Raw genomic sequence first — 22,024 nt, forward strand, 5'->3', positions numbered from 1 at the left:
ATGGCACTTGCATGTAATTTATAATTAGCCTACTGGACATTTCTTTAGATGTGTTTTATTTACTTTGCACTGATATTACTGTGCATTACAAAGATACAGAGATGTTTTACTGAACTCAGTTTCTGATAAACCCCAATCCTTAAAATATGTGCTGATTATTCCAAATTTAATTTATCACTTCTTTCATACTTTGTTGTTGTGGCCAAGGCAACACATACTTTTATCATTATAACTTACATTGTAGCTATCTATGTTATTCATTGTTCTTGTTCTTGTTTTTGTGTCTTGAGATAACATTTGTTATGAATTGGAAAATAAAGATTGATTGATTGTGTGTATTTTAGAAATAACATTAAAACATGATCCCTAACCTCTGCAAATGTGGGGGTTTTTTCTACACAGAAGAGGCCACGCCGCAATTTGTACTCCTGCAGGTCTCAGATAACTTAACTGTTGCTGTATCATTACACCGTGTCATAGAAGACTCCGTAGATGAGACTGATTTGTGTTGGACTGCTTGGCTACTTTCACTGTGTACAATTAAGAAGACAAAAAGTTTCAAAATAACACTTTCTGAACTATATTAAATTGATTTAATTAATTTTCCTCCTGGTTGATTTCTGCTTTCAATATGTCTAATGATAACATACCCAAACGGTCACAGTCCACCAAAAAGGAGACTAGTGTTTTTATAATCCATACCCATTCACTTAAAGAAAATACAGTGTCACTAGCTTCTGAAAACTCGTCTGCCCTCCTCCAACACAATGAGCAGGTAACATGCAGCAGTGTTGTGATGCATCAGGTTGAGAATGGGGCAAGAAAATAGGGCTTCTTTAAAGAGGTGCAGTAGTTATGTTTTCTTGTTTTCTTTTGTTATTAAGTGGTAGTTAAACACGTTTCCTTCTTTTTCTTCTTATTATCTTCAACTTTTCTTCCTCACTAATTTTGAGTGTCATGGCGCCCCCTATGGACGACAGGCGCCCCTAGCATTTGCCCATACTGCCTATGCCACGGGCCGGCCCCGGGCCACCCCACAAGGGACGCACAAGTCCACGGGTCCGTGCCAAATGAGAGAGATGAGATGTTTTTTCGTGCACCCTTTATCGTGTTTCGCCAGCAGATGCCGGTATAGGGCTCATCTAACGTGAGACTGTTTTATGCATGTTTGGCAGGAGTTGAGGGTGGTAGTAACTAATTATGTAAAATAAGAACCGACAACGCCACCTGGGGGCTTACACCCCAAATACACAATGTATTACTCTTGTAAATAAGTAAGACGCAGATTGGAAAACTGATGAGGCAGAGACGTGTTTTTGTAAGAATTTAAGGAATGTATTTGAATTAATCACAGGAAGAAATGCTAAATAAGGTGGACTGAAGCTGTGGGGAAGGAAGAATGGTTAAACAATATAATAATAACACAAAAACTAATAAGGGGAATTAAAATAGATTTTTTTTAAATTGTGTAACAGAATCTAAAATGGCCTAAAAGGCAAGTTAAAATACAAATTCGATTAAAAAAAAAATACTAGTCCAGACAAAAAACAAATCTGAGCTTAAGCCACTAGTGAAGAGGCAGACTACACTGAGGAAGGGGTGGGGAGTGCAACCATATACTCACCTAGGTGCAGCACAGCAAATCTCACGGCAATCCTCAACAACTTTGGTGCAGTCTCTGTGCCCCAGTGTAGTTTCACTGCCTTCTGAAAACTCTGTCTGTCCTGCTCCGCCACAATGAGCAGGTAAGCAGTGTTGTGATGCATCAGGTTGAGAATGGAGCAAGAAAATAGGGCCTTTTTAAATAGGTGAAGTAGTTATTTTTTCCTGGCTTCTTTACACTACTTTACATTAGATAAAATAATATTTAGGGGTAGTTAAACGCATGTTTCCTTCTTTTTCTTCTTGTGTCAGGGCCCCTTTGGAAGGCTGGCGCCAGAATTGACTTATATGCCTATTCCACGGGCCGGCCCTGGACTCCACCCACAAGGCAAGCACAAGTCCACGGCTCCGTGGCAAATGAGTTTGTTTTCGTGCACCCTATATCATGTTTCGCCAGCAGATGCCGGTATAGGGCTCATCTAACGTGAGACTTTTTTTATGCATGGTTTGGCAGGAATGTTTTGTATTATCAAATATGTATTATCACATTTATTGGAAAATAAATTAAATACCAGTCTTCCTCAGCTTTGGTTCACTAACATACAGCAAACTAACTACAACTACTTCTTGCACTTTAAATTGTATTTGCCCACACGCACACCACATATTCTAGGATTGATTGCCAGCAGGAGTGAATTTTATAGAGCCGAGATAGAAAGCCAAATTCTAAACAGATTCATGTGGGACCATGCACCAGTGTCTATGATTTAGGATGTGGGACGAGGGGTTGTCTCTAGTAAATGGAGGCTGAATACCTCCCTATTGGGTATACCGTTGTTTTAGGCTACTTTAAGAGATTGATTTGTCTTTTCCAATTACACTTTGAGGGTTAGATTTTTACAAGTCTCCAGATCAAAAGATTACTGCTTACACACCTGAACTGGACCAGCCTGCAGAAAGGTGGCTCCTGCACTGAACAATACCTGATACAAATTCACGAAACAACACATATAAAGAGACCAGATTCATGGCTATGTAGAGCATTATTAACTATTAAACTGGAAAACAACTTTAATAAAAACAATGTAAATGGAAGTTGAAGAAATCAGTGAAGGTGTCCGGGTGAGTATTTCCTCAGAAATTCCAGAAGTCACCAATGCAAACATGAAAATAAGACTGCAAATGCACAATTCAAGAATGTTACCGTGGCAACAAGTGATTGAGGATGTAGGCTACAGATCTAGGCAGGAAGGCAAACTGTGGTGACATACTAACTTATTATACGGATATTGTACTGGGGATAGATGCAAAAAACTATGGTGGTTGAGAAAACATTATTAAAAACATGATCTAAGAAGGCACACTAACCTACAACATGGTGAAACAAACCACTTGAAACCAGAATCTGCAGAAAGGAAGGAAGGAAGGAAGGGGTCAAACTGAGAGGAAACAAAACCTAAAATCCTGAAGCTCAACTGCAACTTCTTAACACATTTGGATATTTGGTCTCTTAATTGACATTAAAGGTAAATGAATCTCCTCAAACAGTTCCTCTGTTTTTTGTTTTTTTTTGCGGTGATCATCGCCCCACCATCTTCCCAGGAATGAAAGATAAATGCACCCTTTAACATTTTATTGAAACTGAGTTAGGTTAAGACTGGCTGCGTAAAATGATTGGTTGCTATTTAACAAAGCAAAATGGTTACTAAGAAAACCAATACAGGAATACAGGAATCAAAACAACATGTGGCAACATATCATTTCCTCAAGCCATGGTTTCACTGTCATAAGCACGGGCTAAATTAGGAAGCACTCTTACAAGCTAATATGAAGATCAAACTTTTACTTTTTCTCACTCTAAAGATAACCTTTAAAAAGATGACTAGACTAAATGGTAGCACAGAAAACGATACTTTAACAGATGGTGATAAAAAAATACTCATTCTTGGATCAAAACAGCCAAAACCACATTGAGGCTTTCAATAATAAACCAACTCGCTCAATACCTTCACAATCTGTTGTGTTATTTGTTCCCAGAGTGCGTCTTGAAAAGATTTAAAGTACGGTCTCTTTAAATCATTTTAAAATGTGGATTGAAAGTGTTGGAGGAAGATGCTTCAGTGTTGTAGATGTTTTGAATAATGACTTTTCTGCTCTGAGACTCAGGACATGATGATCCGTGTTTGATGATGAATGATTCTTTGTGTTTTATGTCTGTACCTTGTTTATTGTGCTGCTGCCCCTCTTGGCCAGGACACTTATCTAAATTAGATTCTTAATCGCAATGAGGTTCTCCTGGTTAAATGAATTTAGAACCTAAAATAAATAAAATGTTACATGAGATATTTTTGCATTTGTTATGCAGTCAGTTTCCATTTTTAGTGAAATGGATGATGAAAATTACAAAAACAATAAGTTTCCAGATCTTTTTTTTTTTTTTTTTCTGATAGTGGGTTGAAATAGTCAGACTTGTATAGCTGTGGTGTTCACTCCAATCAGCCCCTCTCACCGCAAACACGCTGCTGTACAAGAGACAAAGCTGTGAAAAAAACAGGAAAATGTGAAGCTTTGCACAGGAGAAGAAACAGACAACCGCAAAAAAACACTGTGTATCACACAGGTGTCATTTTGCATGACAGGATGCGTATACACACGCATTACCAAGAACAAAAAAAAAGGTGTGATAAAGCTCATGAAGTTGTGAGAGATTATCTGCAGATATTAAAATGTTTAGGGAACATGATTCATGCAGAGATTAATAGAGTAACTATCAAGGTATCAAGTATCAAGGTTCTTTGCTAAGTTTTTAAAGGTGTATAGAGGAATTATTGTACTTTAAATTTAACATTAACATCCATGTTTGCTTTGTCTTCTATGCAATTGTTGAAGCATTCCTCCAAAACCTCAGCATATTACAGACATCAGGCTGACTTGTGCAGTCACGCGGTACATGTAAGATAAACACTCTGCATGAAGACTACCAGAGGTCTTAAACTCCAAGTGATAGCTTTAAAATGAAAATTAGCCAGACTAGTCTGTTTAAAGCTCCTGTGAGGAGTTTTTTAAATGGAAATGTAACAGACTGAAATGAATACTGATACTTCTTCTATGTGACCTACGACAGCAACCCAGACATTCAGGAAGAAGATGTATTATTCATATGTACTTTTTATACGTCTGTCAAACCATGTTGCGGGTAAAGGTGCCAGACAAGGCTGTTAACAGATTACTGCAGATAATGCTTTTTTTTAATTTTCAATGCCAAGGATTCAATGTAAGTTGCATGTAAGCAATAAAAACAAAGACAAATTAGAATTTCAAAGAAATTCTCCAGTAAACACATGTGCAGGAATAACAGCAAACAGATAAAATGTCCTGCTTTGACCCCAGGGGTGGCCAAAATCTACACAACCCAACAAATTCCTCACAGGAGCTTTAAATCACATTATTTTGTCAGTTTATGAATAAATATAGTTTATATCGTACTGTAGGTTTGTCTGGTTGCTGTGTTTGTGTGTCAGTGGAAATTATTCCATTGCATCTCTGTTTGAATTTCAACTATAAAAACCTTTGTTTGTCCTGTAAACTGAAAGCAGAATGCATGGCCAAAGTATATAAGAGATAGTAAAATGGAAAGCTAAGAGTACTATCAAATGCTACTAAATAACTTTATTCTGTATTTGTAACAAACAAACTAACATTGTGGTTTCTGTCTTGTTTATCTCCTGTTTGAGTGCGTACATACAGTGGGCTCCAAAAGCTACAAGAATGTTCTGCAAAATGAATTATTGTGTGTCAGATTTAATAGTGCAAACCTGTTTTATATGTTGTTTCATGTGACCTCAGGTTTTGCTTTTGCCAAAGTGCATGGACAACAACTCTGGGAAATACAATATTTTCATTTCAGTTCAGAAAATGGTATTGTGTTGGGGCGCTGGTGGCGCAGTGGTAAGTGCGCGCGCCCCATGTATGGAGGCTGTCGTCTCAAGCAGGTGGCCCGGGTTCGCATCCCACCTGTGACTTCCCTCCCACATGTCATTCCCCACTCTCTCTCCCTGATTTCCGACTCTAGCCACTGTCCTATCTCTCCATTAAAGGCACAAAAAGCCCAAAAATAAATCTTTAAAAAAAAAAGAAAATGGTATTGTGTGAATACACACAAGAATAATGAAAGAATCTGCACATCAGAGAAACTTTCAACTTTAAAGAGTTCATTCACACAGTAATCTGGGCGAATGGTGTGATTATAGTCAGTCTCTACTGTGGTTCATAAAGGAAGTGGAAGAGTGTTTCTTGAAACAAAGGTGATCTGAAACTGTTGTGCACCTGAAAGTACAACTTTTACCAAGATCAGAATAGCTGTAAAAGCAGATGTTCTTCAGAGGTTGCATGTGTTGCTACATCGACATTGAACACAGTTTGTCACAACTTATTGGCACACGACAAGTCAGCACTAGACATTTAGTTTAAACGCCAACGCTTCAGATTCAAGCAATGGAAATATTATTCACCTAATTTGGAAAGAGCAACAATCAACCCACACACAGGGGATCTTTTTCTTAGTATTTTTTTCAGCATATTCATATCAATACACTGTAAAGCCCTTCGATTAACATATGGCAAACACTGTATCCAAACAGTATTCCTACAAATGTATGCATTTTCAGCAGGTTGTCTCATATCTCTTCATATTGGAACATAAACCTGGTTCAACAATTTAAATCACCATCCAAATCTTCCATGTTACCCTCTGAAAAATGGATAAAAGAATACAAAGTTAGTGCAGGGGACTTTGGAGTCCAATCATCAGCAAGCCATGCTGGGCATTCTGTCTTAAAATAACTTTCAGCCAACCTAACCACAAGAGGCAGGTTTTCACACCTCTTGATAACCTGTAACATCGTGCCTTATTGTAAAGAACTACATAAGATCAAAACAGACGAGTTGTCAAAAAATGTGCACCCCGTAAAGTGTGTTCCTGTGGAGACATAAGCTAATCATACCAATTTTGTTCTTTGAACTAGGCTGTAAACATCTTAATTTCTGCTGTAAAAAATTGACATTTTTGAATGGGTGTGTATGTGACTTCCAAGGGGACACTCAATTAACTTCAGGGGTTTTTACTGTAACACCGTTCGGCTGTGCACCAAAATCTGTGACCAGCTCACACAACATAGTGTTTAGCCTAGTGCCATCATCTTTGTAACCTATGTTGTTTGTTATCTTGTATTTGGCACAGATGACACCAATTTATCTGAAAAATGTAACAGATAATACCTCATTATAAACTCTATTTTAGGTTATATAAGCAAAATAAGTTGTCATATTCTTAGCTACTATCGGTTAAAATAACATTTGAGGATTTGCAGTAAGATGTTAGCTTGTTATTGAGATAGATAAACAATGGATAAAGCATTCATTTCTTATGGTAACAGACAGTAGGCTATCACCCTTAGAAGGTGTCTAATTGTTAGTAAATATCGCCCAGAACATGGTAGGCCTATATGCTATGCTGGTAGTAGGCTACATAAAAAAGAGTCCAATCAGGTCCAAACAGTTTTTTGGTTACTTTGTGGGTGTTGTTGCATATACAGTATAAGACAGAAATTAGCTTTTGAATTTATTACAAACACAATCTTGCTCGGCCCATACATTTGAACCCGAAATTTTATGGGGATGCAAAAACATTTACCCATTCAGTACAGGAATGTGAAAGCACCTCTTTAGTTAAAAAAAATAGTGCATTGATACAAGTCAGTGTAGTGAAGATTTGCTATTAAAAGGGACCTCATCAAAATACAATAAAAAAACAATTTTAGTAGGATTTTTAGGGGCCTTTAAAAAATGAAATAATATTGATGTAGAAATATAACTGTTTAATTCACATTACATCCTATAGCAGAAACAGCTGTAAGAGATGCTCCTCCTGTTTCCTCTGTGGTCTTTTTTCAAAGAGTCAGCGGTTGATTGAGCTCATTTCTGCTGTACAGGCTCAACAACCCCCTCACTGAGGACCATACCAGAGGATTGCTATTTGGTAAGTTATTAAATGCCTGTTTTTTAGATGATGTACATTGTTGCTCACAAGCTGGAGAATATTGCTTGCAGTCATAAGTAACTGCACATGTATTCCATAAAAGAAGCGCAGGGAACCAGCATAGTGGCAAGCTTTACTCTCTAGTCTGTCACCACACAAAAAACTTTACAACCTTTTGTGTGTGTGTCTGAAACGTGTTTAAAGCAAAATACACGTGTAAAATTCTATGCACGTCATAGCAAATACAAGCCCATACAGTAGGTACAGATGTGCATATGTTGTTACAGTAGAAAAATTTGCACAGAAATAAAAACTCTCTACAAGCAAATTAAAATGCATGTAAAATAAGGACCTATTTTTCCTCGTTAGCTAGTCAATGCTGCGTCGGAAAAAGTCAAATTATCTAAGCAATTTATGAAACATATTGAATATAATGCGGAAAAGCTCAAGCTAAACGTCTAATCCTGCAGTATGTATGTCAAAGAGCTCATCTCAATCAGGTGAGAATATCTTATGCTGCCGATGGTTGCTGTCGTTTCACAGCTTTCTGAGAAAGATACTTCCATTGACATTTCAGCTTCCTGTCTCATGTCAGTATGCCAAGCCAATAACTTCTATCAGCAAACAGCTCACACAAGAGAACCATAAGATTCTGATGAAGCAGTCATGTTCAATTTTATGAACAGCATTATTAGCTGTCAGAAATCTGTCCAGGGCAGCAAAATACAGACATTTCTGTCAACATTTACGTAACTAAATGGGGAAGTTTGTCAATCTATTTTTGAATTCTACTGGCAAAGATGTTCATTCTTTGCTCTGACAATGTATGTCCATTTACCATTTACAACCCATCTAACAACAACAGCACAAGAATAGCTGCTCGCTTTCAACATTCACGCTATAGTTAACATCCTAACACACCTGTAAAAGAAAAACAGGGCACAATCAATGCACATGCAGTGGCTGTGGCAGTGGCTGGCTCCCTCGCTACCCCCTGCAGCAAGTCAGAAAATATTCTCTGACATATGAAAGTGCTGACTGGCTGTTTGTCTCTGAATGTCTGCCCTGTGATTGACTGGCAATTAATCAAATTAATGGCAAAACCCAGGTACATGTTAAAACCAATCGATTCTAACAGATTAAATCACTTTAAACTCGCTACTTTAATTAAGTAGTTGCATTTGTGGCAGCCAATGGCAGCAGGAATTGCATCATGGTAGATTGTACTCTTGACATATAGCCAGTGCCCACTGAAACACACACTGAGGTTACAAAGAGAAACCAGAAAATGTTCATTTAAGGGTGAAGGTTCTCAGAAACAACGTGCCAGCACATCACCGAAACCAAAAAAACATATACGTGCCTAAATGAGTATTGTCTCAGAGACATAAATTCACCTTCAGGCAGCACATTTATTATATAGCTTGTATCTTTGGTCTTTCCTTTTACTGTTTTTCGCTCTCACACCTTCAGATCACAGTCAGCGATTATGGTGTTAAACTGTCAGTGGTAAGACTGTGATGTGGTCTGTTGCTCGACAGCTGACACGTGTCATTCATCATTCAAAAAACATAATCAAACAACGCAGCAACGACATGTGTGAGATTACAAATAATTAGGCTTAAACAGACTCCTAAACAAGCGATCATTTCTGAATTAAATAACAAGTGAAGGTAAAATTAGATTAGTGCTCAGTGCCTCAAGACTAAACTTCACGTACCACTTTAGACATTGGGATTAGTTTCTGTTCCCCATTTGTTACCACCACAACACAACTAAACATACACACAAAGAAATAGAAAATGATCACAACTTTCTCTAGCTGTTAATTCATATAAAGTCACAGGCTACAGTTCTGTAGGCAAGATAGAGCAAAAGAAGCATACAAACTGTTTAATTTTATACAAAGTTAAAATAAGGTATGGGGGTATTTAGCGTACAGAATAAGATGACTTTCAACATGCCACGCCCATTTCTCAGTCCAAAAGGGGAAAAATGTGTAAAGAGTGTAAACCGGAATTTCCCTCAGGGGATTAATAAAGTATAAAAAAAAAAATAAAAAAAAAGAAAAGATGGACAGATAGCACCTCCTTGTGGTTGAAAATAGGCTACACAGGTCAATTGCTGAACCTGATTAACACACAAACTTTCTTCTTTTACTGCAGAGTGCACAAATGGACGGCGGTGGCAGGATAATCGAGTCTGGGAACGACCTCTTGTTTGGTCTCAGTGACTTATATAACAGCACTTATGAAGTTGATGATGGATGTTGTGATGGGGGGGACGTGTGTGACCTGAACGAGGGCCGGCAATTTGAGGCGGTGTTCATCCCTGTTCTGTACTCAGTGGCCTTCGTTGTGGGAGTCCTTGGAAACGGGGTGCTGCTGGGAGTTCTGGCTCGGAGCCGAAAGGTATGGAGTGTGACGGACAACTTCATCCTCCACCTGGGTGTGGCCGATGTCCTGCTGCTGCTGACGCTTCCCTTTTGGGCCGCACAGGCGTATCAAGAGCACGGATGGACCTTTGGTACCCCCCTATGCAAGATCACCGGAGCTGTCTTTACGGTGAGAGATTTGCAGCTGGGAAGTTCTACAAATGCTGAACTGGAGACCTAGAATTGTACTGGCAGGGGCGTGGCCAGAGTTGTGGCCAGGGGTGGCGTGGGCCTCCCTTGAATTCTGACTGCCACCCCTGGTGCCACCCCAAAATCCTAACATTGATTGGCTATATGCCTTCTTAGAGGCGTGCGTGTGCGCGTGCGTGCATCTGCGTACACATATTCCTCATGCCACCCCTGCAAGACTCAGTGCCTTAGGTGGGCCACCACATGTAAAAAAAAAAAACTCTACACGCCCCTGTCTATTGGCCCAAACAGAATTTCCCTCTGATACAAGTGTGATAAAAATGTTCATATTTTTGGTGGGGAAACACTCATTGCTAACAAATTGCCAACATTGTCCTCAACAAAGTGCATATTCTTGAACTTTCAGTGATTTCAAACAGTTTTTTTAATGAATCTCTTTGTCCCCATAGATCAATTTCTACTGTGGGATCTTTCTCCTTGCCTGCATCAGTCTGGACCGGTACCTCTCCATCGTCCACGCTACCCAGATGTACTCCCGGAGGAATCCTTGGGTCGTTCACATCAGCTGTTTGGCAGTGTGGCTCTTCTCCCTGCTCCTCTCTATCCCCGACTGGATCTTTTTGGAGGCTGCGGTCAATGACAGGCGAGAAAAAACAGAGTGTGTTCGCGAGTACTTCAAATTTGGGGTGAAAGTAGGTGAATGGCGGCTGGCATCGCGGCTGCTCTACCACACGGTGGGCTTCCTGCTTCCTTCAGCTATTCTGATCTTCTGCTACTCCTGCATCCTGCGGCAGCTTAAGTGCGGCGCCAAAGGCTCCCTCCAAAAGCAGAAAGCTTTCAGAGTCATCGTGTCTGTAGTGGTGGTTTTCTTTATCTGCTGGACGCCATACAACATCACACTGTTCGTGGACACACTTCTTTCTGACCCCACCTGTGGAGTCAGTATGTCCCTGCAGAAAGCTAAGACAGTCACCTCCACTTTGGGTTACCTCCACTGCAGCCTCAATCCCATCCTGTATGCCTTTGTGGGTGTGAAGTTCCGGCGTCAGCTCATGGACATCCTGAGGTCTCTAGGCTGCAAGTTGAAGAGAAATGCCACATTCCAATCTGTTGGCAGCAGCAGGAGAAGTTCCATTTGGTCAGACTCTCCTGACACTTCAAACTCCATTGCTGTCTGAGGGAGAAGAGAGAGAGACATCTGATCATAGACTCTGAGAATTGGATGTAGCCTCCTATTTTGACAAGTGATTCTAAGGCAAAAGTGCCTTAAATCTGTATATTTGTTGTCAGAGACAGCAGGGTGAAACTCCACTGGTTGCAACTAGAAGCTTGGCTGCATTGATGCCTGTACAAAAATCAGCCTACTTCTTACTTTTTCGAATGAGTTTACAGTCTTAATCGCTTGTTTCAGGTATTCTTCAAGACAACATCATGATCATTTGGCCCCACTGACATTAAATCATGGTACGCTGTATGTTCAGGCTACGATTAAAACATTGCTACTTGAGGAGTGCTCTTTTCAGTGTTTGGATGTGCTTAAAGAAGCTCCAAGGAGTCTGTTTTCAGTGTTTATCAGTTATTACATTATGTTTCAAGTCAGCTAAATGTTTCTGTATAATTCTTGTGTAAAGCTGTGGCAGGCCATGCTTCCCTTCCCCTTCCTGTAGTCCACGATTCATTGGCAGCTGATCATCAGAACAAGCACTCATTGTACAAAAGTTATTCTGAGGTGGTACACCTGTATTTGTCTGATGTATTGTAAGGCAGAAATGTCACATTTCCTGTTTGTCACTGCATTATGGTAGCTGAAATGTAACATTGCAACTGCAGCTTTTTACCAATTTTCTGATAAATGTTAAGAGACTTCATTTTTTACCACTTTTTTTTTTACTGTACTGTTCATTTATTTGTTGGTGTACAAATAAGTGATGTTTTAATAAAATTTTATATCCTCTGTCAAAGTGTTTTACATTTAAAATAAGGCAACCTTTAATTCTCCTGTAAAGGAAAGTTCAGGTTGTGTCCACCTTGCAACCACTGTGGTCAAAGCGGTGCGGCTTATTTTCTTTTCTGATTTTGTCCCGTGCAGGTGTAGCGAGTAGGGAGTCTTATTAGAACATCGTATTGTTCTTCCTTTAACATTTAAATGTATCACTCAAAATGTATTTTTTCCGTGGTAAATGTAAACACTGTTTTTCGGCAGCATGCTGAACCCCCCCCCCCCCCCCCCCTCCCCCAGCAGCCGTTTCGGGCATTCAAATGAACAATAGACAAATAGGCAGTTTTCTTCCTGATTTTCTCGTTTGCTTGTGTTTGTCATATAGAAGCATCACTATTAATTTAAGATTGTTTTATAACCAGTTCAAAACTCATCGCATTTGAAGACAAACACAAACTGACGATGCACATACAGCTTTGAAACAAACCAAAAGAAATGTGCATTGCATCTGTAGACAAAGCAATACATTATGACTGAGGCTTACTGTATGCCCTGCTTGTATTGTAAAGATATCTTTATTGGCTATTATCAGAAACTGATATTTGCACGATTGTTCCTACTGAGTGAGCAGAAAAGATAAATAATCGGTAGAAACATATACCCTATTTTTCTATTTTCACTCTCATTTGTGTAGGCATTAAGCTTGTTAGATATTTTAAAGTGAACATTCATACTCTGAATGATTATGGTGAGGATCTGGTGAGTACAAAGGAGAGCCTACAAAAAGGAACCTAAAAAAAACCCTGACACACATGTTATGGTTTCAGTGGAAATATCTTACCTCTGTTTTCACAGGAAATTGAAACAAGGCGGGAACAAGCAGCAGAGAAGTTACAAGAAACAGATGACATCAGAGACAAGTGACTTGTGGCATATATATATAGTAGATATTCTCACACCAAACACTGCACCGTGCTAGCTAGAAAAACAACTGGTGAGAACCCTTGAAAAGTGTATTGTTCATCATCTCCATGACCGGCAGACATTAAACTACAGTGGGGTAAATTGTGTCGAGTCATAATTTTTTTTTTTTTTAATGTGGAAAGTGCAATAAGGTTAGAGTTTGTACTGATAGCAGGGTTGTTACTTATTAAAGAAGAGCAGCTTGAATCTATTTGACTAAACACATAAGCTCTAACTGCTGCAGGAAATAATGCTTCAATCTGATGCGGTACTTAAACCTAATAATAACCGACAATGCTATAAAATTGACATGTTGAAGCTGTTGCAGTCAACCAGCAAGTCTCAATTTTAAACCATTCTTTTTTATTGGCTGTAGATTCACATTAACAACATTCTAGTTGAAACAGAAACAGCAAAAAAAAAAAAAAAAGGTTGTCTGAGAAGAAGAGGAAGAGTCTTTTCTTGTGCAAAACATTTCTTGACTGGCTTTTTAAAAACATACTTTTGTGAAAATACATACTTTCTTTCAGGTCACATTATGTGTGTTGTTGTGATTGTCTAGCTTTGAGCCTTAAGCAGACCATAACATGTAAAGCAGCTCGCAGATGAAGCCACTTATTTGTGCTGTGATGTCCAAAACAGGATTTTATCTTCTTTAACTCCTCTTTCTTTTCTCCATTTGCAAACAACACTCTTCTTTTTCTAGTTGATTTCCCTTACAAAGTGTGACACTGTTCTCTCTCTCTCCACTGAACAAACAGGTCTTTAGATGACAGTAAACATAAAGCCGCCATACAGAGCTTCTTTCCTCCTCCTCGCTCTGTCTCACTTGCTGTCACCTGACTGATGACATCACCACCTGTTTGTGTCATGCTGTGTCCTACAGTCCACCCGCACATGTTGTAACAATGAAGTCAGAAAGACTAAAAAAGGCTGTGGGATTCACTGAAGGGAAATTCTCTAAATACACCCAGGTCATGCTCAGACATCCACACATTTACTGCGCAATTGTGGAATTTACACAGTCTTTACTGCCTCAAGCTGTTCAGTAAAAAGGAAAGTGAAACAGTTTTGATATGCTCTCAGCAGTTAAGTCATAAAATATGTCGGACTGTTAAATGAAATTCACAAAGATAAGAGCCTTTAAAACACTGATGGATAAGCTTCATGATTGATTGCTGAAAAACAGTCTAATGACACAAAGATTTGTCTGTACATATAAAGTAATGTAATACATACCAATAATACAAATACAATATTAATAAAAAAAAACCTCATGATTGTGGTTGACAGGCTATACAGTTGTGCAATAGTGGTTCTAAATTACAGTAAATATCACCATGACGTGGCTCGGAAACTGTCACATCGCAATCTGAGGGAGTTCTTTTAAAAAAATAAATATTGTACCGGGTATAGTCCTCCACCTCTTGACCACATGACACGACTGTGGAGCATTGTTCATGTCTTTTCTGAGTCACACAAGGGGACTTTATCCTTTCATCAACACTGAGTTGACTGAACCTGTTGATCATCACCCATCATCTGTTTCTGCTCCTCAACCTCGTCAGGACTCTGGTCAGACGGGGCCTCCTCGCCCACACACAGCTCCCACAGTGAGCCGTCATGTTGAACTGTATCACATCCAAGCATGGCCAGCGCTCGCCTCCTGAAGTTTCCACACAGCCCGAGGTAGAGCACAGGCCTGAGGCAGGCGTGAACGCAGCCCAGAGCTTTTGTGACCATCAGAGCTGTTTGCAGGGAACCTTCAGTGTTTCCGGTGCTGCCTCTGATCGTGTCCACAGTGAGTGTGATGTTGTACGGCGTCCAGCAGAGAAAGAAGACACCCACCAGGGGCAGGATGACCCTGGTGAAGGCTCTCTGCGTCTTCGGGACTTTTGAGCTTCGCTGAAGCTGCAGCAGAATAAATGAGCAGCAGATGATGATGGCAGCTGTAGGCAGCAGGAAGCCCAATGTGAGGTGGAGAAGGCGGGACACCAGCTGCCAGTCTGTTACTGATCGAGAGTAGAGGTGAACACACAGAGTTTTGCCTTGTTCATTGTCTTGGCTAATCTCCAGGAAAGTCCAGTCAGGAATTGGAAGGATCAGAGAGATGAGCCAGACCAACAGGCAGCTGATGTGGAACAACCTGCACCTCTTCTGGGAGTATAGCTGGATGCCGTGGACGATGGACAGGTAGCGATCCAGACTGATGCACACAAGCAGAAGGATCCCGCAGTAGAAGTTGATCTAGGAAAAGCAAATCAGCCATTTTTATCACTTAACTTTCCCTTTCCTTTCTCTGACACCCTCCTCTCGCCTCTTCCCAGAAATGTTGGGATGTCAAAGGAGGAATGTTTGCTCAATAACAGCATGAAGTACAACAACCCGTGCCTGCCAAGAGTCCTGATTAGACAAGAACTAATGGCCTGCAGCCAGACAGAATCCACCCAAACTACTTTTTCTCACAGCCTCAATAAAATAATGATCCTCAATCTGGGCCTGTTCTGCACATCACTCACAGTACTTACATTAAAGACCGCTCCACTGAACTTGCAGAAAAAACTCCCAAAGCACCATTCAAACTGATGAGCGGCTTGCGTAGCCAGGAGGGGTAGTGTCAGCAGCAGCAGGACGTCTGCGACACTCAGGTGGAGGATGAAGGTGTCTGAAAGACTCCAGGATCGCCTCTTCAGAGCCAGAACACAAAGGAGGACTCCATTCCCGAACAGACCAACAGCCAAAGCCAACGAGTGCAGAACCGAGACGAACACTGCACCGCCAACTGGCTCAACTTTCCCTTCATAGTCATCATAGTCATAGGTGGAGTTGTGGAGGAATAATCCACCGAAATCCACTTCCATGTTCATCTAGAGTCAAACAAACAAAAGATATTTCAAACAAAAAAGGAATTAAAAAAAAAAAATGCTGCAAATGATTTCTCTCAGTGTAGTTCGGTCAGTTATATCAGAGTGAAGTCTGGAAAGTCCAGCCGAGCCTTTATAAACACCCTCACAATTGCACACAACTCACATGGTGCGATGTCACTGTATTAGGCAAGAGGGGAGTAGGTTTAAACGGAAAGCCCAATTCCCCTTGATTCTGCCCTCTCACACCCACTTCTTCTCACACCTAAATAGCCCACTGAATGCACTGTGGCTGTGATCTATTGTTACTGTTACTGTGGGTGAAGCACATGTGCAAACAGGCCACGAAACCAGAAGAAGCTCGTGCGAGTTTACGAAGATAGAAATAAGATAGACGTCAAATAAACCAGAATATGGTTAAAAAGAGAGGCGGAAATGGAAACAGAAAGGAAAGGCTTGGTTATTTGTCCTGCAATTATGATTAAAAATGAAATAACATATAAACGCGTAGGTTATTAATTACAAAAGTCAACATGAAGCCTATCCAGTAGCTATATTTGGACTAACAAATCGAAATTTGAAAGCTTTATACCAATATAACAGTATTTTTCTTACCGTAAAAGACAACAGCTGCAGGTCTACAGGACACAAATCTCTGTGTGATGTGAACTGATGATCCTTTAAAAAAAAAAAAAAAAAAAGTGTTGTTGTTTTGGATGAGAAAACCACCGTCCAGTGTTTTTTGGAGGGAGGACGTCCGAGCTCCTGCAGCTGTCGTGAGCCAAACGAGCCGAAGAATGCACAAAAACTGAACCTACAGCATGAATGTGAACACACTTCAGCCACTTTAATATAGAGGTAAATCTCTTGTAGAATGGGTTTCTGGTGAATCAACAAAACAAAACCGCCACCGAATAAAAAGGGAAACTACAAATTAGCTGACGCTGAGAAAGGCTTCGTTTCTTTTCTAACGAACTGGAAGTTTTTAAATCTGCACACAATTCCCGTTAATACGAGACCTTCATACACTTTTATTAACACGGAGAGGACTTACATGAACTTTATTTACTTCCTCACTGGATTGTTTTGCTTCGCCAAATGTCACCCTCCTCGCACATTGCCACTTATGACAAATCTTGCAGTCTATGCTTCAAAGCCATCTGAGCAGACGAGTCTGCCGTGTAGTTGCTTTTCAAAATAAAATGCAGGGTTAAATTAACTGCTGTATGTCAAATATTAATTCAATCAAGAGTGGCTAAAAAAATACACCGCTTTTTGTGTTTAATTAGAAGCACAGAAGATGGAAAAAAAATTGTACACTTAGGATGAACTATGCATTGATTTTTTTAAACTGATCCTTTATTTTGAAGGCCAAATCATCAAACTTCCATGCTTTCTTTCTTTTACTTTACGCAACTTTGTATCGACACGCAGAGCTGGACACAAAGCAGTCACACAAAGCGCCACAGAGCAGAGGGAAGCACTCTCCGCTAGATGGCGCTGTTTTCCAAACTGAATGACAGATCCAAAAAGAGGCCGGTTTCAGCTCCTGTGAGGAGTTTTAAACTGGTCATGAAAGATAATTAAATGATTATTAAAAGATTACCAATGACGAAATTGAAAACGTAGGCTATATTGAGTAGTACTTTATTGTTTAAAACTTCTGCCACTGGATTACAGCCTTTGTTTTATTTTCACCAACAAAGATTCACAGTGAGATAAACGTTTGACTATTTTAAGACAGCAAGATGAGATTTATTTTTTTAAATCAGAAACAATAGCCCACTTACACATGTAGGCAAGACAACCCAGCAAAGAGGTGAGACGTAGGCTACTACTCTATCCACATGGGGGCGCCAAAATCTACAAAACGAAAAGGTCCTGGTCCTGATATGAGCTTTAGACTAGCAGGTTGTCATAATAGAAAACACTTTTTGGGGCAATTTTTAAATAACGAGAGAGGAAGTAATAGTGGTATACATTTTATTATGGTTTGACACAACCAGGGAATTGCAGGTTTTAGTTATTGATATGGGCATTTCCATCCTGTGCTACTTATTTATCTACTTCCTTAAGCCTACATTTAAAAACAATATTACCTCCCTAAATCAATTTGGCAGATGTTTTCAAAAGTTGCTTATGATTTTAATATTTTACATCTGAAAAAATAATTGTTTTTGATGCCACTTAGCCTATATTACAGATGTGTATGAGTTTGTTTCCTTAAAAAAAATGGTTTCATCAAAATAACTCATTGCATCCTAAAGATAAATCATATCCAACATCTCAAAACCTCAGGAACAAATAAATCAGAGAATCAGAGAAACTCCACAGATAAATAAAAAAACTAAAAAGTACTCTCAATTTGATGTTAACTTTAGATTTCAAAAGCAGGACTTTTAAATGTAATGAGTACATTCTTGTATTGATGATGTTACCTTACCTTAAAATTGTATTACACTTCTACCACTGCTTCCTTTGTCCTACATTTTAGTTTAAGTTGTTTGATAATCAGATTTGGTAACTATTTTACATGTTGAATATTAAATTATGAAAACAAAATGTTTTTAAACAAATGATACATTTTTATTGGTTAAAAAATATCCAAAGCAAACAAACTATTAGCCGATGCTCATTCACTGACTTCATTTAAACGTTATTTATATCAAAGTGTAAGAAATTAGTAAAAAAAATATTGCAGATAAAAATGTTACACTGAAGGGGCCATTTAGAGAATAAAATGTTTTACTTTGAAATGCATGTGCTCACAAATGCCTATATGTATTGTCCACACTAGTAATGGAGTTTTAGTGTTTACATAGAACAACACACCGTGTACATTGCAGCAGCTCTCTTAGATTAGAAGAACTGTTTTATTTTTCTCCACAATGAGCTCTGTCTTAGCAGCTGCATGTTGTGTTGGATAAAAGAAAAACTTCCAGAGAACTTGTTATAAATATTTGAACAAGACATTTTACTTGTTTTTACACAACATTCGAAATGATTCATTGTTTTCATTTCCACTTTTGAGTTCTGTTTTAAAGCACACAGCTAGAGAACTGGATCATACAAAAAATAAACAATAAATGGGAATGTCAACATTTACAAAATTTCAAAATATCAACTGTTTGAACTATTTAAAAGCTGAATCTTATTTTTTATTCTTCAAAGCCACATTCGCATGGAATCCAAGGAGGAAAATGCCCTGAATGTAAGAAAGTGACACAGATCTGACTTCTTAAGCCACAGTCTTCACCTGAACTGCTGAGCAAGCTTTTCTCAGAGTATGAAGAAATCCAGATGTTTCACAAGATTTGACTTGTGGACAAAAAACAAGATGAGTATGTTTTTGCAAGAAATTTACATGACAGCATAAGCATGTTGGATATAGCGTTCTATTGTAATTATCCACCCTCACATTATGAGTTTACGACAGTAATCCTGAAAAGAGGAGTAACAAATAACAAAATAACATGTGGTAATCTGCACTAAACCAACAACAAGATGGCAGAGCAGCAGTGAAAGAAATACATCTCAGACAGAAAAGTTCCCCCATAGAGAAATTTAAAGTGAACATTCTTTACACACACATATCTCCCCCTCATCTGCATCTTTCTTTCTGGTCTTTCTTAATAGTTTCACACCATGACAGAGAAGGAGGTGTTTTCGCTTTCTGCAGAACTGAAAGATCCTGTGGGTTTTCTCTTCCTCCCCTCCCTCCATCCCTTCATCCCCAGCCAGCCTCTCTGTCCCAGCAGCCCTTTACACATTCTGGCCAGCTCTTTTCTAAATTTCACCCCCACAAAGCCATACAGCAGCGGGTTCAGGGCACAGTGCGACAGTCCCAGACTCTCAGTGATAAGAGTCCCAATGTCCACCACTCGGCCAAACTGGCAACCTCCATTCACCAAATTCAGCCTGTGCAGACTGTCTATCAGCTGGAAGCAGTTGTAAGGTGCCCAGCAGATGACAAATACAGACACTAAGGAGATGATGAGGCGGAGGGATTTGCGTTTCTGGCGGCGGGTGGCGTTGCACAGAGACCTGAAGATGCGGATGTAGCAGTACAGCATGATCAAAAGAGGGAGCCCAAAACCCAGAATCACACTGACCATCTGCAGCCCCACCTGCCACTGTGTGGAGTTCTCTAAGAACAACAACCGACACAGCAGCACCTTGTGTTCGCCTACAGTATTTACCTCATCCACCTGTTTGAAGGTAATGTCTACTGCGCTCAGGCCCAGGCAGCACACCCATATGAGAGCACACGCAACCTGGGCATGAAAGGTGTTCCTCCTCCATCCAGAGCTGACAGCGTGAACGATGGCCAGGTATCGGTCAAAGCTGATGCAGGCGAGGAAGAGGATGCCACTGTAGCGGTTCAGGGTGAAGAGGGCGCCAGAGATCTTGCATGCAGCCTCACCAAACACCCACTGGTGAGCCCACTGCACTGCAAACAGGGGCAGGGTGAAGGCCAGCAGGAGGTCAGAGATGGCCAGGTGAAGGAGGAAGGTGTCAGTCAGAGAAAAGGCACATGACCCTCCGCTCTGAGAGTTACGGTAGCGGCGGATCACACACAGCACAAGGATGTTGCCCAGGAAAGCCAGGAGAAACACCAGGCAGTAGATGGCAGGAGAGTAACTCTGTGCAAAACTGTAGATGTCTTCCTGAAAGCAGGGGACTGCACGACTCCTGGAAGCATCAGGGGGCGAGGTGAAGTTGTCATAATCCTCAAAAAACTGCAGAGAACAGAGAGAGAAAAAAATCTGTAAATTATTAGAAACACTGGCTTTTTTAAGAAATAGAACTTTTCAGCAGTTCACAAATCTTACAAAGTGGAAATCAGACACATTTCTTTGGATTTCCTTTAGGCCTCACTCAAAAATCTTCTGAAATGTATGCCACAAGACTGTTTACCTTTAACTGTAAGATGTTATTTTAACCTGAAAGTCATAGGACTCCAGGAAAATCTGTTTCAGGATTTCATTTGATCAAAAATATCAATGTATGATAAACCCTCTGAATGATATGCTGCAGAAAGAAATCCTCATGTTTTACAAAATAACATGCAAAAAGACAGAAGTCCCAGAATTAAAAAAAATCCACTCACCCAATAATCCTCTGTGGTTGGTGTGACTTTATCCATATTTGTTGTAAACCAACATGCAAAGGCAGCAGAACACCTGAAACCCTCCAAGAGTCAAGAGAGCGTGCTCAGAATCACATCTAACATGCTTTTTTTTTTACAGGCTGTCTTTACCTCATTCCAGATGAGGGAGGATTAGAAAGAAGAAGTCACATTTCAGGAACTGAATCCTTGCAGATTTAGACAGATGCTAACAGGACTGTGGTAAAGGAATGGATGATTGTCAGGGAAAATGTGATATATATTTTTTTTAAAACATGGTTGTAGACAGCTATGACGTTTAGACAGACAATGAATCACTGACATTCACTTTATGGAAAATATTGTATTTGATACATTCACCCACACAGACTGCAAATCCCCCCAAAATATCTTCAGTCTGTTAAAGGCCTATGATGTTATTAAAAATGAACACATTTTGTTTGTTTGTGTTCCAGATTTTTTACAACCCAATCCTGGACAAATTAAGAAGAAGTGAAAGTGCTCTGTTAGCAGGAATTTGATAGTCTGCTCTATGTCGTTTTCATGTTCAACTTGTTTTGGAGTGTAAACATTTCACCCAGACTGTGCTGTAATAAGGAAGTGAAGAATTATACATACTCTTTGCAAAGGTAAAAAATCTGACAAGAAAAATTAGCAGGACAAAACATTGAATTTAAATATTGGCTTTGATTTCAGGGATTTTTAAATCCAGAAAATGAACTAGTATTAATCTAAATTCACTACGCATGAAGAGGAGGGCACGGCCTTACTTACCCTTGGCGATCTTTCGAAAGAGACAGGCTATAAACCAAGGCACTGATGTATGTAACCTACTGCATCGTACTTACATACACTTAAACAGAAAACGACAGGATATGATGTTATCTGTCGTTGCTGTAGAAATAAC

At 39.7% G+C, this 22,024-nt stretch overlaps 3 protein-coding genes across 4 annotated transcripts; 1 reads left to right on the forward strand and 2 right to left on the reverse strand.

The window, feature by feature from the left end:
- Positions 1–7,525: 7,525 nt before the first annotated feature.
- On the forward strand, positions 7,526–12,177 carry cxcr3.1 (chemokine (C-X-C motif) receptor 3, tandem duplicate 1). The gene is made up of 3 exons (XM_061050263.1): positions 7,526–7,639; positions 9,805–10,203; positions 10,673–12,177. Exons 2-3 carry the CDS (start codon positions 9,814–9,816, stop codon positions 11,399–11,401), a joined length of 1,119 nt encoding a protein of 372 aa, XP_060906246.1. The 5' UTR covers positions 7,526–7,639; positions 9,805–9,813; the 3' UTR covers positions 11,402–12,177.
- A 1,082-nt stretch (positions 12,178–13,259) lies between these two features.
- On the reverse strand, positions 13,260–17,125 carry LOC132983794 (C-X-C chemokine receptor type 3-like). 2 transcript variants are annotated; one of them, XM_061050265.1, is made up of 4 exons: positions 17,044–17,125; positions 16,605–16,667; positions 15,654–15,992; positions 13,260–15,372 (listed from the first exon to the last, which is right to left on the reverse strand). In XM_061050265.1, the coding sequence occupies exons 3-4, from the start codon at positions 15,990–15,992 to the stop codon at positions 14,626–14,628; spliced, it is 1,086 nt and encodes a 361-aa protein (XP_060906248.1). In that variant the 5' UTR covers positions 16,605–16,667; positions 17,044–17,125; the 3' UTR covers positions 13,260–14,625. The 2 variants fall into 2 exon arrangements, with proteins under 2 accessions (XP_060906248.1, XP_060906247.1); XM_061050264.1 differs by lacking the exon at positions 16,605–16,667 and having other exon boundaries at positions 17,044–17,121.
- An 830-nt stretch (positions 17,126–17,955) lies between these two features.
- cxcr3.2 (chemokine (C-X-C motif) receptor 3, tandem duplicate 2) lies at positions 17,956–21,428 on the reverse strand. The gene is made up of 2 exons (XM_061050266.1): positions 21,100–21,428; positions 17,956–20,728 (listed from the first exon to the last, which is right to left on the reverse strand). Exons 1-2 carry the CDS (start codon positions 21,133–21,135, stop codon positions 19,628–19,630), a joined length of 1,137 nt encoding a protein of 378 aa, XP_060906249.1. The 5' UTR covers positions 21,136–21,428; the 3' UTR covers positions 17,956–19,627.
- Between the last annotated feature and the right edge of the window lie 596 nt (positions 21,429–22,024).

The sequence above is a fragment of the Labrus mixtus genome, chromosome 11 (assembly GCF_963584025.1).
Source record: "Labrus mixtus chromosome 11, fLabMix1.1, whole genome shotgun sequence".
Lineage (NCBI taxonomy): Eukaryota > Metazoa > Chordata > Actinopteri > Labriformes > Labridae > Labrus > Labrus mixtus.

What these genes read in the sequence shown, in the direction of transcription:
- cxcr3.1 (XM_061050263.1), top strand. Translation starts at nt 9,814, where the DNA reads ATGGACGGCGGTGGCAGGATAATCGAGTCTGGGAACGACCTCTTGTTT. An exon ending in TCACCGGAGCTGTCTTTACG is followed by an intron (nt 10,204 to 10,672) that starts GTGAGAGATTTG and finishes TTGTCCCCATAG; the next exon opens with ATCAATTTCTACTGTGGGAT.
- LOC132983794 (XM_061050265.1), bottom strand. Translation starts at nt 15,992, where the DNA reads ATGAACATGGAAGTGGATTTCGGTGGATTATTCCTCCACAACTCCACC. An exon ending in TCAGTGGAGCGGTCTTTAAT is followed by an intron (nt 15,373 to 15,653) that starts GTAAGTACTGTG and finishes TGCTTTTCCTAG; the next exon opens with ATCAACTTCTACTGCGGGAT.
- cxcr3.2 (XM_061050266.1), bottom strand. Translation starts at nt 21,135, where the DNA reads ATGGATAAAGTCACACCAACCACAGAGGATTATTGG. An exon ending in CAACCACAGAGGATTATTGG is followed by an intron (nt 20,729 to 21,099) that starts GTGAGTGGATTT and finishes TGTTCTCTGCAG; the next exon opens with TTTTTTGAGGATTATGACAA.